Raw genomic sequence first — 17,335 nt, forward strand, 5'->3', positions numbered from 1 at the left:
TTGTTTGTATTTACGTTACTGGATTAAAGACTCTGTTTTCACCAAGTCGCTTTTGGGTCCTCTTTCACCTGCATGACAGAACTTACATTTTTAGGTTGCAGGGAGGTTTTTCTATGGTTCCCTGAAACATTTCCTGGGGTGTTTTAATACCATTCTGAGAACAGAAATTATAGGGTAATAAAATAATGTCCTGAGACTGTTTATGACACTGCTAGTTTAGGTTAACTGTTTTGAACTCCAAGCACAATTCATTTGCTTCGGCATTAATCATGCAAACCCATTTCTTTTTTTATGTTGCATGGCGTCAGTGAGATTCAAACCCATCATCTCTCTGTTCTCTAGCCATGGAATTAGTCCACTGCACCACTAGGATGTAGCAACCATGCCATGTTTTTTAACTCATAGAAAGCTGTTCATTTTAGTATATTCAAACAGACCCCATTTCAAAGGAAACAAGCACTAATTAAGATCAGGTGTGGCCAATTACTGGGTGTAGCAAACACACCCGAACACACTTAACAAGATAGAGGATAGAGAATTTTGTTGATGCTGGGAATGGAATGTATATGTTTTCAAATAACATTCTTCCAACATTCTTTGAATGTTACTATGTGTTCTTGTTTTTATGGAAAGTTTTCTTAATGTTCTGAGAACATTACTTTAAATAGAACCATGAAGAAACCTGCATAAAACATTATGTGAAGTCCTGGAATTCCCACAGAAAAACATTGTTTCTTAATGTTCTCTAAACCTCTGAGAACATGACTGAATAGAACACGAGGAAAACTGTAGAAAACGTTATGCTGAAGTACTGAAATTCCCACAGAACTTTTTTTTAACATTCTCTGAATGTTCTGAGAACACGACTTTAAATAAAACCATGATAAAAAATGTAAGAAACGTTATGCTGAAGTCCTGAAATTCCCATTGAAGAACGTTGTTTCTTAACATTCTCTGAACAATTTGAGAACATTAATTTAAATAGAACCCTGGGGAAACCTGTAGGAAACGTTATGGGAAGGTTGTATGCAAAATAACCATAGGACAACCACCCTCTCACCAAGCTCTAAGAAACATATGGTTCTCAGAATGTTATGCACATTGTAGGAGAAACCACACCACTGCTCTGCATCGAAGTGCTGACAGCAGTTCCCATTGAAAAAAAGAAAACTGAGGTGAACTAATCATCTCTATTTATTAGATACATACAGAATTATTCCGTCAATAAAACACAAGATACAGACTTATATGTCAAAAGATGATGCAGACGTGTCCAGAAAAAAAGGATGTTCACATGTAGAATTCAATATATCAATAAAGAAAACATGCATAAATAAATAGGCTCTTGAATGTATATTACTGAATGTATATTACTGAATGTATATTACTGAATGTATATTACTGAATGTATATTACTGAATGTATATTACTGAATGTATATTACTGAATGTATATTACTCAATAAGAATGTTTTTTTTTAAAATCAGACCCAGAATTAGTAGACATTAAGTCAAGGAATGTTTTTTTCTATAATAGGGTAGGCCTACATAGCCTAGATGTGCAATTTTCACATTTCCAATAGAAAAAGCCAAGGTAAAAGGCTAAATGTAAAAGTTTGAAAAAAACTGGCAAATCTGAACCTAGAAGGAAGCTATAACCAAAATCCTATGCTAAACATAAGAGATATATTGACATGTAAGAAACACATTGAATGAAATGATGAACACAGCAGTAGCCTATATATAGTGTCCATTACTCCTTCCAGAAGCCTCTGTTGTGGGCACATGCCTCTTTGAGCCTGGCCAGCAGCATCTCCTTGGAGGGGTAGATGGGCAGCAGCAGTAGGAAGTGGCAGGTAAGGGATTCTGGGAAATGTAGTTCAGTAGAGTTCTGCAGGACTGCCACCTTCATCTGGATCTTGTCCATGCCCAGGATGGGAGCGCGATCACAGCCCGTCAGGAACACTGAGAAGGAGGGGAGAGAGAGTGAAAGGTAGACAGAATGGGAAGAAATATAGTGGATGTCGTTGTGTGGTAGGTAGCCTAGTGATTAAGAGCACTGGGCCAGCAACCAAAAGGTCCCTGGTTCAAAACCTTGAGCAAAGAAGGTGAAAATATGTTGTTGTGCTTTTGAGCAAGGCACTTAACCCTAATTGCTCCAGTAAGTTACTTTGGGTAAGTGTCTGCTAATTACTCAAATGTGTTCAGACAAAAATGATGTGGTAATGCTCTTGTAGAACAGGAAGTTCAAATATGCAGACAAAACCCTGAACCAGCATTATGAAAGACTGTATGGGTTCCTCCAGTTTTACTGAACCGAGAGCAATTTAGTGCCATACTTACGGAGGAAAGCTTTCTTTTGGTCATCTGTCAGTTCCTCAAAAGCCTCCCAGAATGTGATGATGTTGGGATGTCTGGCATGATACTCTCCATCATACACAGTGTTCTGGATATACAAACCAAACAAATGGCAGCAATAATTAAACAATATTAAACTTGCACGCCATTTAAACCATTCACCACTCAAAGTCACACAGTATGTCACAAAGCACCATGTATAGCACATTATCTCCTAGTCCCAGTCCTAACTTGAGATACGCACCCATAACTTGACATCAAAGCAAATCCCCCATTGATATAAATGCATCAACATTGATTAATTTATGGCCTAATTTCTCAAGTCAGCACCCAGCCCCACACTGAGTAATGAATGATGGTTGTATACCTGTTTGAGCGTGTCCCAGTCGTAGTCCTCTTTCCCCACCATGACTCCCCTGAGCTCCTCAGGCTGGAACAACTCCACCACGTCCCTGTCACACACCTTGAAGAAGCCTCTCCTGAACTCTTCAAACACCTTCTCCGCTGATTGGTTGAAGGCAAGGTTCACGTAGGCATCAACAAACTTCTTCCTGTCAAAATAATGAATTGTATTTTAATATTTTTTTAACAGAAAACATAACAACCAGAAAGCCTGCTTGTTGTAACTTCTAAAATGTCAACCTTGTATTATGCATTACAGACAATAGACCGTATTATGTAGATTATAATTAATGGATATTTTGTAGAGGTTGATCAATTTTTCGTACGGGAAAAACAAGTCTGAAGCCTTTTTAAACCTCAAATATATACTACACTTTTAAAATGTCCTGCATTGCAGGAAAGTTCTCCTGCAACAGAGTGATCAAATTAAGATCTTATATCTATAAGAGTAAAAGTTGCTGTAGCCTTACTTGTTAAAACTTGTGACTGGTTTTCCTGTTTCTTTGGGATCAAGCTCCACTTTCTGGTCATCCCAGATCACCTGATGAAAATAAACAGTTTTACCACTATTCACATACTGTATCTATTGATATTTCATTGCTCAATCAGTTTCAATATTATACATACGGTGAAGGTCATGTCCAGGTTTTCTTCAACATCATCATCAGTGTAGTCCTCCAAGAGGTACCGTAAACTCCTTCAATTACAGCGAAAATGAATTCATGTTGAAACATTTTCATCCGTTTCTAAGGGATACTAATTCAATGCTAAAATGTACATTCTAAAATACAAACGTACCCTCCCACAACAGGGTCAAACTCTCTCAGGTCCTCCAGTGAGGGCTTGACCCCCACCATCTTCTTGAACAGGGCCAGAGGGAAGGGCAGGTGTACAATGTTGTGGTTGTACAGGGCCATGCCACACAAGACACCAAACAGGAAGTAGCTCTTCTCCTCCACTCTGGGCTGGTAGTAAGGGTAGGTGGCACATGAGTCAAGGCAGAGATCAAGAATAAACAAGAACTGGCACCATTCTTCTTCAAATAAATTGTATCTCCTTTGTTGTATTATGTTGTCTGTACACTGCAATTCAGCTTTTAGCTGTGAATGTGTACAACTATAAAACCTTGGTACATCAGGAGGAGAGTAGGGAGTGATGGTGATTATACTTGTAAACAATTCTGTATTGATTAATACAGTGTAGATAGTGGCACTGTTGTAGTGGTTGAATCTCTTTCTGTTGCTATTAACTGACTAAATGTATTTAGATTGTTTTACTCAACCATTTTAATTTGCTTGAGAGTGCAGTGATTTATTATACAGTAATGAAATCGTAATTCCCTAATTCTAGCTCTTACCTTGGCAGGGAACCAGACCAGTGTCTTGGTGTCGTTGTACATGAACATCTCAGACTCTGGTGCCAACAGCTCTTCAAACACATGGAGGAAGAAGTCCCTTTTGTTGACGAGCGACAGCATCATGTCCTCCACAAACCGCACCTGAGGGATACAGTAAGATAGGCCACATTTAGGTTGAGTTCTAGACTCTACCACTGGGCACAGACATCAATTCAATGTCTATTCCACGTTTGTTTCACTGGAACCAACGTTGATTCAACCAGTGTGTGTCCAGTGGGTAGTGACAGTCTAACATTAAAATGTTAAATCGAGTAGCTGAGATTTGGATTGATTTGGCCAAGATTAGTTGAGTTGTAACATTCGGTCTCAGGGATAATTATTTGAATGTTACTTTATTGTCCCTTTTGAACTGACAAAAGATAATTTTACCACAAGTTCTCTCTGGAAGTAGTCATGATCTGCAGCACCCAGTTGTCTGAAGGTGTCTTCGATGAGTGACGGGCGCCTTAAGGTCAACTGGAAGACTGGAGCAGGGGGAGATTCTGGGTTGTCTCGGAACGTTCCAGAAGGACACATCACCGTCAGCCGGTGGGCGAGTTTGTGAACCTCTTGCAATATATAAACATACTTTTAAGTATATAGAACTATATACCAGCTTGGGGAAACACTATGTAAGGTATACATAAATATGGGTCAATCTAATCTTATAATGAAGCCATATTAATTTTAAGTGGAATAATAGTTTACCTTTGAAAAATGTGCATGAATGTTGAAAACAGCCATCTTGCATATCAAATTCAACACAAATGGGAAACGGCAAAAGATGACAGGCATCCCTTCCATATCCTAGAAATGACACACACAAAAACACAAGTAATATCTCAACAATTTATTATGGGTCTCATTTCTTTCATTTGCTCTGAAGTGTACGCTGATGCCCAGTGGGGAGCCACCATATGACTTTTCCCCCTCATCTTTTAAGAACAAACTTAGAGGGCCAATTCATAATTGTTCTAATTTAGAGATAGTTATTATGTTATTTTATTACCTCCCTTTTTGACCAAAAACGCCAAAGCTTCACGTCCTCCATAGGAATGACGTTACCAATGATCTCTTCAACATAAAAGGTACTGGCTGGAACTTTCTGGATTCTTCCAGCCCTTTTGTTTGCCTTTGACATAACATAATGATACATTTCTACATTCCATCACAAATGTCTTGTCTGCAATAATTCTGAATTATTTACGATAAAGACTGAACGGTTAATGAGTTATCTTGGAGGATGATCAACTATTGACAGAAATATAGAAAATGATCAAATGCATAAAAATGATTGACAAGCAAGGTGCATGGACACTAACTTTGTGGAGCTGCTTGAGGAGTTGTAGCAAGAGTTTGACTCCAGGGTTGTGGGTAACCAGAAGACCATTCCTCAGCAGGAATGACAGGGCATTCTTCCACATCAGAATGTGCTTAGTCATGATGGAAGGCTCCAGTGACGACCACCAGTCTTCTAGAATACAGTAGAAAATGAAGTGCATTATATGACCTTATTGTAAATTACAATAATGTTTGCATTTCATGATATTGCCAAAAAAAGATTATCTCTCAGTGTATACACTGGTTATGTAGTGTCAGCCATGGCTCAATTACAATAATATTCTAGTCATTTTTAACTGATGCCAAATGTGATTATTAGCCGATGATTGGAAAAGGTCAGGGGTTATTTACTTAAAGTTTTCATAGCCGTTTCATTCAGATGGTTGTTGATAAATACTGCTAATGTCATGACCATGTTGATGACGTTGTGGTCCTCGTGGAGAAGAGAGATTGTGGGTAGTATCAGAAAGATCTCTGGGGACTTGATGACAGCTGCTGAAATGCAAAGATTTTCCACCAGTGGCACAATGTTTACCTATTTGGAAAAATAACAGAGAAATTATGAGTGTAACATTTAGTTCTGTTCTAAATATATACAGTGCCTTGCGAAAGTATTCGGCCCCCTTGAACTCTGCGACCTTTTGCCACATTTCAGGCTTCAAACAGAAAGATATAAAACTTTTTTTTGAAGAATCAACCTCAAGTGGGACACAATCATGAAGTGGAACGACATTTATTGGATAATTCAAACTTTTTAACAAATCAAAAACTGAAAAATTGGGCGTGCAAAATTATTCAGCCCCTTTACTTTCAGTGCAGCAAACTCTCTCCAGAAGTTCAGTGAGGATCTCTGAATGATCCAATGTTGACCTAAATGACTAATGATGATAAATACAATCCACCTGTGTGTAATCAAGTCTCCGTATAAACGCACCTGCACTGTGATAGTCTCAGAGGTCCGTTAAAAGCGCAGAGAGCATCATGAAGAACAAGGAACACACCAGGCAGGTCCGAGATACTGTTGTGATGAAGTTTAAAGCCGGATTTGGATACAAAAAGATTTCCCAAGCTTTAAACATCCCAAGGAGCACTGTGCAAGCGATAATATTGAAATGGAAGGAGTATCAGACCTCTGCAAATCTACCAAGACCTGGCCGTCCCTCTAAACTTTCAGCTCATACAAGGAGAAGACTGATCAGAGATGCAGCCAAGAGGCCCATGATCACTCTGGATGAACTGCAGAGATCTACAGCTGAGGTGGGAGACTCTGTCCATAGGACAAAAATCATTCGTATATTGCACAAATCTGGCCTTTATGGAAGAGTGGCAAGAAGAAAGCCATTTCTTAAAGATATCCATAAAAAGTGTTGTTTAAAGTTTGCCACAAGCCACCTGGGAGACACACCAAACATGTGGAAGAAGGTGCTCTGGTCAGATGAAACCAAAATTGAACTTTTTGGCAACAATGCAAAACGTTATGTTTGGCGTAAAAGCAACACATCTCATCACCCTGAACACACCATCCCCACTGTCAAACATGGTGGTGGCAGCATCATGGTTTGGGCCTGCTTTTCTTCAGCAGGGACAGGGAAGATGGTTAAAATTGATGGGAAGATGGATGGAGCCAAATACAGGACCATTCTGGAAGAAACCCTGATGGAGTCTGCAAAAGACCTGAGACTGGGACGGAGATTTGTCTTCCAACAAGACAATGATCCAAAACATAAAGCAAAATCTACAATGGAATGGTTCAAAAATAAACATATTCAGGTGTTAGAATGGCCAAGTCAAAGTCCAGACCTGAATCCAATCGAGAATCTGTGGAAAGAACTGAAAACTGCTGTTCACAAATGCTCTCCATCCAACCTCACTGAGCTCGAGCTGTTTTGCAAGGAGGAATGGGAAAAATGTTCAGTCTCTCGATGTGCAAAACTGATAGAGACATACCCCAAGCGACTTACAGCTGTAATTGCAGCAAAAGTTGGTGCTACAAAGTATTAACTTAAGAGGGCTGAATCATTTTGCACGCCCAATTTTTCAGTTTTTGATTTGTTAAAAAAGTTTGAAATATCCAATAAATGTCGTTCCACTTCATGATTGTGTCCCACTTGTTGTTGATTCTTCACAAAAAAATACAGTTTTATATCTTTATGTTTGAAGCTTGAAATGTGGCAAAAGGTCGCAAAGTTCAAGGGGGCTGAATACTTTCGCAAGGCACTGTATTCATTTAACATATGGGTTTAAAGAGTAAGTTGATCTTAACTGATTTCCTAATCCAAGGTATGTTCAGTAGCTGGTCGAAAACCTGGCTAGCAGCCTCTAGGTCCACTGTCAAAGCTCCGGCTGCTTGTGGAATCTCACTGGTCATAAGAAACAGAGGGCATAGCATTAGCAAGAACACAACACAGTCCTAACTGTACACTTACCGTTTTCAATTCAAACTATACAAACCTTCCATTTTAAAATGACTTACCTGGCTTTGGTGAAACTGGCCACAAGACTTGAACTTGTTGAGAACATCAAGGATATTTCTCTGTTGAAACAAATGTGGACATACTTGATGTTTCAGTACAATTATACTATAAGAAATATACTGTAAAATAAATGTTTGTTTATGTCATTTTTAGTTAGCTAGAAAAAAAGAAAAAAATAACAAAGAACCTTTGTCTACGGTAGATTGTATGTTTTAATATAAATAATAAATTAACCTTTGCGCCTCTGCATTTCCTTGCTCCATCGACAGCCATTTTTGCAGCTTGGCTTTATCTAACCTCCCGATTGGCTGTTCTCTTTCAGAACTCTACAAAGGAAGATAAAACAATATTAGAAATTCAAATATCTCAAACATGAATTAGCTGCTTGAGACACTGAGAACGTTTCAGTCTCCCTATTATTGAGGTACAAAAGGTCAGAAACATGACCTCAGTGGTGTAAATGAAGTTTGAATTCCATCCCACTGATATCTTCATGTCTGGTAAAAAAAACAAAATGTACAGAAGAGGTTGTAGGGACCACCCATACGTAGAATGTATGCACACATGACTGTAAGTCGCTTTGGATAAAAGCGTCTGCTAAATGGCATATATTATTATTATTATTATACATAAAATCTCGTAATGTGTTCTTACTCAGTCACACAAACACTACATAGTCAGTATGTAACTGCATAATAGCATTGAATAGAATCAAATACAAAATAGAATAGAAGAGAATAGAATAGAATACACATTGTATCTGGTACCGTTGTGTATGACTGTTGCTGCCCCACCAGAAGCCCTTTTCAGCAGCACTGAGGTGGGTCGCAAGCAGCCCTCCGTAATGCCAGTCCCTAGCTGACCTTTGACCCCACTGCCAAAGGCCCAGAGTTGACCTGAGGACCCCAGCACCAGGGTGTGATGGCTGGCAGAGTTACAGTAAGACAAAAACACGGTCAGACTGAGAATGTTCAAGATTGGTTTCCTATCTGTTTATTATATGTGTATATATGTGTATAAGTAGCATTATGCTGTTGGTCATTACCTGCCACATGCTATCTGTGAGGCCAGTCCATCCATACCCTCTACCAGTTTGGGTAGGAGTTCGTTAGCTGATGCGTTGTGCCCAAGCTGGCCTCGGCTTCCCTCTCCAAAGGTGAACACCTGTCCAGCCTAAAGACCACAAAGAACCAGAACCAGTTGTTGACATACCAAGGCCCAGAGTTGTTCCTGGTCTAGTCCGGTCAGGACCCTAATCACTTCTTAAAGAGACAGTATAATAGTATTGAAGGGTCGACCTTTACTCTGGTAGCCCTGAGGCTTGATCTGTAATAACATCCATAATCAGGACATATTCTGTATAACCTGTGACTTTCTATTCTGTAATAAACTGTAACTTCTCATTTAGGATGAGACTGTATTCATGCACTCAGATAACAACTTGTATGGTTCATTGTGTATCCAGACACTTGATCATTTGTTTTTCACCTCTGTTCAAGGTCATTTCATATAACTGGCTTTATTTATATGTGATGAATTGTATCTTCGAGAGGATGTCGACTTTGTGTGCAGAACTATCTCCCAGTGGGCCCACTGTTTAGGACATTAAATACTTTTCATGAACTAATGAACAGCTATCGGATTTGTCTCCTTTCACACCAACATCTCCCTTGGGGCCTTCATCGAAAATACAGTAATGATATGACACCTTGGTGAGAACAGCAGTGTCCCTCTCCACAGTAATAGTATGACACCTTGGTGAGAACAGCAGTGTCCCTCTCCACAGTAATAGTATGATACCTTGGTGAGAACAGCAGTGTCCCTCTCCACAGTAATAGTATGACACCTTGGTGAGAACAGCAGTGTCCCTCTCCACAGTAATAGTATGATACCTTGGTGAGAACAGCAGTGTTCCTCTCCACAGTAATAGTATGATACCTTGGTGAGAACAGCAGAATGTGCCTCTCCACAGTAATAGTATGATACCTTGGTGAGAACAGCAGTGTTCCTCTCCACAGTAATAGTATGATACCTTGGTGAGAACAGCAGAATGTGCCTCTCCACAGTAATAGTATGATACCTTGATGAGAACAGCAGAATGTCCCTCTCCACAGTAATAGTATGATACCTTGGTGAGAACAGCAGAATGTGCCTCTCCACAGTAATAGTATGATACCTTGGTGAGAACAGCAGAATGTGCCTCTCCACAGTAATAGTATGATACCTTGGTGAGAACAGCAGTGTTCCTCTCCACAGTAATAGTGTGATACCTTGGTGAGAACAGCAGAATGTGCCTCTCCACAGTAATAGTATGATACCTTGGTGAGAACAGCAGAATGTGCCTCTCCACAGCTGATGAAGGAAACCCCCAAGACTCTGAGAGCAGGCACAGAACAGATGTTGAACCGGCCTGGCAGGGGGAACAAGCATCATACAAGCATCATGCAATGTTCCCACTCTATATAATACATTTGAAAAATGACTTAGTGGTTATAACAAATGAATCCAAGTTCAAATGAGAAAATGCTGGTGGATAAGACTGATTAGCTTTTTATACAAGTAGCGTACAAAGAGAGAGAGTGTCGTAGTACCTTTCTCATCCACACGGTTGAGTCCCAGCTGCCCAGCCCTGTTCGCCCCACAGCAGTAGACCAGGCCTGGGAGGGTGAGGGCCAGAGTGTGGGTTCCTCCGGCTGCTACCTGGGTCACTGGGACCCCTATGAGGGAGCGCACAAGGGCAGGTATGGGCTGCAGAGGGACTCCCTTGCCCAGGCCCAGCTGTCCATGGCTGTTCAGACCCCATGAGAACACCTGTCCTCCTGTAGAAGACAAGGAAATGACATATTTCATTACAATTACATCACAACAATTCCAGAGTTACATTCTTTCCTAATAAATATCATCTCACTGTCCTTTTGATGTTCACTCTTAGAAAAAATAGTTCAGCTGTCCTCATAGGAAAAGCCTTTTTGGCTCCAGGTAGACCACTTTTGGGTTCCATGTAGAACTTTGAGACAAAGTTCTGACATGGAACTCAAAATGGTTCTACCTGGAACCAAAAAGGGTTCTCCAACGGGTTCTCGTATGGGAACTGCTAAATAACCCTTTTAGGTTTAAGACAGCACCTTTTTTTCTAAGTGTAGTCTAACTGATGCATGTGGTTGTCATAGTTTAGATGGAATGTAGTCTGTGTGAGAGACATCAGTAGGTACAGTACGTTATACCTTTAGTCAGGGCCAAAGAATGGGAATTTCCACAAGCAACCTGTATCACTGTTATCGGCAAGGGCAAAGGTATTTGAACTGGTCTGTGAAAAAAAGGAGACATCTAGTACATATTGTCTTTGTTAGTGATCAGTGGAATCCAAGAGGGCTCTCATTACTTGACAATGTAAATCATAGATGATATTTCACTATCAAGATCTATTTCAAGTTGAAGTGGAGGTTTCCTTGCCTTGGCCTGGGGACTTTGGAGACAGTAGTAGGTGCGATGCCCAGCTGTCCCTCACCCCCTGCCCCCCAGGAGTAGACCTGTCCTGATGTGCACACAGCTACAGAGTGGTCCTGACCACAAGCCACAGAGACCACTGCCCCCAGACCCTCCACTGGGGCTGAAACGGGTAGAACACACAGTTTTATTTGGAAGTCCTATGTCTTGGAAAGGGTTAAATACCATTACATTTGGATTCACTGGTGCCACTAGGGCAGTTTAACACCCTGATGATAAATGAGTTCACCGAGGTGTTTTGGTCGACTTTAATAATTTGTTCATGATGACTGTGTTGATAAATGGTCTAATGTAATGTACTTGTTATCGTTTCTTGTAGTTTTAGATGTTATGTCCTCAGGGCACCATTGACTAAATGAAGGTTCATAATCTTGAGGATGACGTAAATTACATAGCAACAGTTCACCTTCGTTCTTCTGATTTGGACGGAGAAACGAAACTGAAACTGAGCCGATGTTGTAGTTTTATTGAAGGATAGTGTTCCAATTTCTGAAAGTTGTGGTAAAGTTCACTAGGCTAAATATCGGCTACTACACATTTTAATATCATCTGTAATTATGAAAAATATAGTGAACAGAAATGTTAGCATAATGATAAAGAATAAAATGATTATAACGCAAGCATAATTTTAGCCGCACTTTAATCTGAAACAACCTACGTAGCGATCATTGCACCTATTCTGTAAATAGCCTACATAGCGAACCTTGCACCCAAATATTCAGATATCATTAAATTATATATTACCTGGTAGTTTTGAATCTCTGTTCCTCTGTCTGCCAAGTTGTCCCTTTGAGTTGCGCCCACATGATAGGATCCTGCCATCTACGGTGAGAAATAAAGTGTGTTGTTCCCCACAAACAATTTCTGTGACTTTATCAGATAATATATTCCCTGCTATCGGAACAGACACATTCTCAAAGTTTAGACCAAACTGTCCACTCGAACCGTCTCCCCAGCAGAACATGATGACTGACTGATGAATGACTAAAGTGTGGTCCACCTTGGAAGACTGTACAGGGCACTACCTGTGTACGTGTGCGCGCGCATGTGCCTGTGTGTGAGCTACTTTTAGTAAAATATCAGAAGGCATTAAATCCAATTTGCAGTAGTTATCAATGATCACTGATTTTCCAGGTTGTATGCACTGCATAATTGATAGGACCCCCATAATGAAAATGTAAACAGTTTGCGTTGATTGGCCCCAATTACCTTTTCTGAGGAACGCTCAGCTATCTGATCGATAAAGTATAATTGGCTTTCATTAATTTCGTTTATATCATTCTTTGGACAATCAGCAGAACAGAACGAGGGGTTCGAGCCTCCGAGGGTCGTCACTGGTAACCACATTCATAAAGTCAGAATTATGTCGAAACCAATGACGTCACCAAACCCGGGCTTTGATTTTATGTCAGCCCAGAGTCTTTTGACCTGCTGCAATGAATACTCCAAACATGAGCCCTGCCCAGCCCTGCCTTTTTAGTGTTGCCTAAAACCAGCAGTTATGTGTACGGTGGCACTTTTAGGAGGCGGAGTCAAAGTGGTTAGCCAAAGTCTAAAAAGTATATTTCGGCGCGCTGGCGACTGTTCCTTCTCCGAGGGAGAGAGCGCAAACAAAGATTTGTCTAACTAAACCAAGATAGACCACAGCCTGCCGTTTCCAATGGTAACAAATGACCCAGAACAAGCAATGAGGGGGCTAAGCACGAGCTAGCGAGATCCTATTAGCGCGTTCTAGCATCATCTGCATATATCCATTAGGAAACAACTACTCTAAAGTGCGCGTGTGCAATAACTCAATTCGCCTTTGCACTCCTAAACAACGCGATTTTAAAAATCTTTGGAAAGGTTAAAGTCTACAAACCTTAGTCCACTCGGTTCATAACATACTCTAATTTTGGAAACAGAAAACTGTATTGAGATCAAATGTTTCATCGATGAAATAATGTGCATAATGTAGGCCAAAATCCATCTCGTTCCTTCTTCTCCCAATGCTCGCAAGTGGGCTTCCTCTCACTACCATATTTGATAGAGTAAAAACGCCAAGCGGATTCTTCACATTTAAAAATCCAGTGAAATATCTGTCTCATTGTTCTATCTGTGGTGCAAAGATTAGAAGGGGACCCGGTGTAAAACTTTGTTAGCTTGCTATTGCACATTTTGTTAGCCCATGATGATGTTGTTCAGAGTTATTGACCTCACAGTAAGCCAGATTTAAGTAAGGTATATTTCAACATGTTGACTCAAAAGCTGCATTGACAGATATGGGGGGTGATGTGTGCCAGAATTAAGCCTAGGCACCCGTACCACTGTTTGGCTGTTGACTGCTATTGAACGTCTGACTGACATGACCAGATACCAACCTCTGCATGACGCCTGCTGAAAGTCATAGGGTGCATAGTTTATATTTATATTGATTCAATCTCAACCATAACTGTTAGAAATGTACAGTTTTCCCCGTGCAAGCCGACATTCCGATATAACTACCTTGTTAACAATAATGGCCTAGAAAAAATTACGTCCAATCTATAGGTAATCTGTCTTTGCCTCAACACCTGTTATCTTATCTCGCTGTATACAGATCTAAATGTTGTTAGCCAATCACAGACTGTGTTTTTTATTTATTTATTTTTATTTCCCCTTTATTTAACCAGGTAGGCTAGTTGAGAACAAGTTCTCATTTGCAACTGTGACCTGGCCAAAATAATGCAAAGCAGTTTGATACATACAACAACACAGAGTTACACATTAATAGGCTTTCCCAGAGGGTCCGTGCTATTCGGATTCCTTGGGATGTCCCTCCCTCAATCAAGTATAAAAGTAAAATGGTTCAGTTTAGTGGTAGTTAAGGGTTATAGTTTAGGGTTCAGGGTAGGGACATCCCAAGGAATCCAGATAGCAGTGACTGTTCATAAAGTGAGAGACGGGCACGGTATTTGAGAGCTTGGTGGCGACACAGACATTCATTTGCTTGTTTTTTTACAAGCGCCAGAAGTGATTTTCCAGAGTGTCTACCCTAGATAGTTTCCTTAGAGATTATGAAAATAATTACCAAGATGTCTTTGATCCGATTGTAAGTAAGGCTATATTTAAGTTGTGATATTGTTGGCAAATATTTAGGCCTACTGTGTGAATAAGGCAAATTTGGTTTATTTGAAAATAATGTATTTTTGTTGATAACGAGTTGAAAGCACATAGGCAATATTATTTACTGTGTCGAGTAGGCTAGTGTACAATAATAATGTAATTTGATGTGTTAGTATTATTTATCTAATTGATAAATTACATTGTAAATGTGGATGGGTATGCTACTTCATTCAATGATTCTGGTTTTGTACAAGGTAGATACAGGAGTAGCCTATAGTCTACAAAAATAATGTAATTGAATGTGTTATAGTATAACTTATTTCATTGATGAATGAAATTGTAAATGGGGATGGGTAGGCTACTTCATTCAGTGAATATTGAATGTCTTGCTATCTCTGGGAGTATGTTAATGAAGGCTTTTCAGCTGTTGAACTATGACAATGTCAAACTCATTTCTAAGTCTATCTTTCTTTTAGTCAACAAGTGATGAGCCAGAGAAACCAATCAGCGTCATTGCAGCTGTTCTACCCACCACCCACACTGCTCTCCCTCCACAAGCAACCACATCCTCTTCTTCTGCTCAACTAATTTGCCACCACACTGAAAATGACTTTACACACATACCTCTGTTCCCATCTCATTGCAACATGATCCATCCAAAGCCTCAGCTGGACACCTAAAATGTGAGAAATTTAAGCAAGACGGTACAGTTGTGTGTGTGTGTGGATGGAGTTCCAAGAAAATATATGAGACTATGGCAAAGGAGATAGTGATGAGAGAGATCATACAGTATGAAAATAAAGACACTTTGGGATCTAAAATGTGCATGGGGTGCCCTCTTGTGTCTCCTTTTTGTCCGTTTGAGGATACTACTACAGTCACCTCTGGTGGAGGTTCTTGGAACACTGCTATTTAGTCTGAGCAGAGGTTGACGAAAACATTCAAAGGTGGTGCTATGTTGCATGTTATCATGATCCTTTTAGGTTGTAGATAGCAGTGTAGGCCAATATTGCAGTGGTGGTTTGTGGTTTTCTGTCAAAATGAATGCAACAGGCCCTGTGCTTCTCTGAAGGATCTAACAAGATAGTGAATCATTGCATCAATGACAGTACGACGATAATGAACATGTCTAACTTGCACTGTTATGCAATTATTAAGAGACTAGATACAAATAGCTAATCCTGGCGACCACTGTTCTAGCATTAATTCATTGAGGCAAGCAGGTACTGTATGTGTCAATAACAACTACCAATAAACCTTCTAAATTATAAACATTTAGTCAATCAAATAATTACTCTGTAAAACGAGGATTGCATTTACTCTATTTAACTAATAGGATGAAATAATTGACACTCAAACAATTAGTGTACATGAAACATTATACATTACAGAATAACACAGAGCATTTGACTATCACCAATAGGCTTAAACAACATGGTAACACGTGTCTTCAGTTCAGAATAGTCTCTATGAGAAAACACAATGTGGGTCTGATACACGGTAGCAAGTTCTCAAAGTGTGAACACTGTCCTTTTAACCAAATTCAAGCAGAAACTCACGCCCAACCTGAATCAGCATTTCTTTGCTAGTTAAAAAACAAGACAGGAAAACACAGCCAGATTCAAATCTAATCAACTCAATGTAAATGAGAGGGGCGCATCCTTGTGTTGCTCCCTTTTTGAACTATCCGCTGCCCGACCAACAAAATAACACTCCCTGTAACAATAAATCCACAGCACTTACAGTACAAAGAAAATATATACAAATTCGTAGCTCTGTGAATTCTTGAAAAATACAAACATGACAATTTCATTCACACAGTAACATTAATTTTGTTGATTTACTTTTTCATCCGTCTTCACACTTCTCCTGGCATCAGTGACCTTCCATGGGGTCACTAACCTGTACCACCACTCGGTACCGGTACCTCCTGTATATAGCCTCGATATTGTTATTTTTATTGTGTTACTTTTTATTTTACTATTTTTACTTTAGTTTATTTAGTAAATCTTTTCTTAACTGTTTCTTGAACTGCATTGTTGGTTAAGGGCTTTGTAAGTAAGCATTTTACAGAAAGGTCTACCTGTTGGATTTGGAGCCTGTGACAAATACACAAATACAATTTGATTTGATTTGACATAATCCAACATTTTAATATCTTCCATTGTCAATAGATATCCCTTTCCTACCCCCTCCTCCAGGTTTGGATGAACGAACCAACCACACCCTCAAGACTGCCATGGGCAAGTCCCTTGACGGCTTCCGGGAATGGTGGAAGGACAACCTGAAGGTCATTCTCTTTGCACACAACAGCAGCGTCCAGGCCTCCAGAGCACTCACCCTATCGCCTGCTATATGGACTGGAGCTGCAGCTGTATGGACTGGAGCTGCATCTGTATGGACTGGAGCTGCATCTGTATGGACTGGAGCTGCTGCTGTATGGACTGGAGCTGCTGCTGTATGGACTGGAGCTGCTGCTGTATGGACTGGAGCTGCTGCTGTATGGACTGGAGCTGCAGCTGTATGGACTGGAGCTGCAGCTGTATGGACTGGAGCTGCAGCTGTATGGACTGGAGCTGCTGCTGTATGGACTGGAGCTGCAGTTGTATGGACTGGAGCTGCAGCTGTATGGACTGGAGCTGCAGCTGTTGACTGTGGTAAACAATGCAATTGTATATACAATTATTGGATATACTGTAGTATTTCAAATTTGTGATTGACTTAGTGTTATTTGTCTATTGCTATTTTTGTATAACATACTTTCAGATCACTGA

General features: G+C 40.1%; 1 protein-coding gene across 1 annotated transcript in view; it reads right to left on the minus strand.

Moving 5' to 3' along the window:
• LOC124013288 overlaps positions 1-12,500 on the minus strand; it is a 61,877-nt gene extending 49,377 nt beyond the window's left edge. Inside the window, exons 1-23 of the mRNA XM_046327554.1 lie at positions 12,222-12,500; positions 11,424-11,580; positions 11,195-11,277; positions 10,562-10,789; positions 10,289-10,380; positions 9,016-9,143; positions 8,738-8,895; positions 8,418-8,467; positions 8,205-8,296; positions 7,970-8,029; positions 7,760-7,856; positions 5,848-6,031; positions 5,478-5,629; positions 5,165-5,287; positions 4,864-4,962; positions 4,546-4,725; positions 4,117-4,257; positions 3,558-3,724; positions 3,387-3,456; positions 3,230-3,300; positions 2,725-2,908; positions 2,343-2,445; positions 1,757-1,964 (exon numbers count right to left, since the gene is read on the minus strand). Coding sequence (XP_046183510.1) covers positions 1,757-1,964; positions 2,343-2,445; positions 2,725-2,908; positions 3,230-3,300; positions 3,387-3,456; positions 3,558-3,724; positions 4,117-4,257; positions 4,546-4,725; positions 4,864-4,962; positions 5,165-5,287; positions 5,478-5,629; positions 5,848-6,031; positions 7,760-7,856; positions 7,970-8,029; positions 8,205-8,296; positions 8,418-8,467; positions 8,738-8,895; positions 9,016-9,143; positions 10,289-10,380; positions 10,562-10,789; positions 11,195-11,277; positions 11,424-11,580; positions 12,222-12,441 — 3,047 coding nt within the window. The 5' untranslated portion in view covers positions 12,442-12,500. The remainder of the gene's footprint in view (positions 1-1,756; positions 1,965-2,342; positions 2,446-2,724; positions 2,909-3,229; positions 3,301-3,386; positions 3,457-3,557; positions 3,725-4,116; positions 4,258-4,545; positions 4,726-4,863; positions 4,963-5,164; positions 5,288-5,477; positions 5,630-5,847; positions 6,032-7,759; positions 7,857-7,969; positions 8,030-8,204; positions 8,297-8,417; positions 8,468-8,737; positions 8,896-9,015; positions 9,144-10,288; positions 10,381-10,561; positions 10,790-11,194; positions 11,278-11,423; positions 11,581-12,221) is intronic.
• Between the last annotated feature and the right edge of the window lie 4,835 nt (positions 12,501-17,335).

Source organism: Oncorhynchus gorbuscha, linkage group LG24 (genome assembly GCF_021184085.1).
Source record: "Oncorhynchus gorbuscha isolate QuinsamMale2020 ecotype Even-year linkage group LG24, OgorEven_v1.0, whole genome shotgun sequence".
Lineage (NCBI taxonomy): Eukaryota > Metazoa > Chordata > Actinopteri > Salmoniformes > Salmonidae > Oncorhynchus > Oncorhynchus gorbuscha.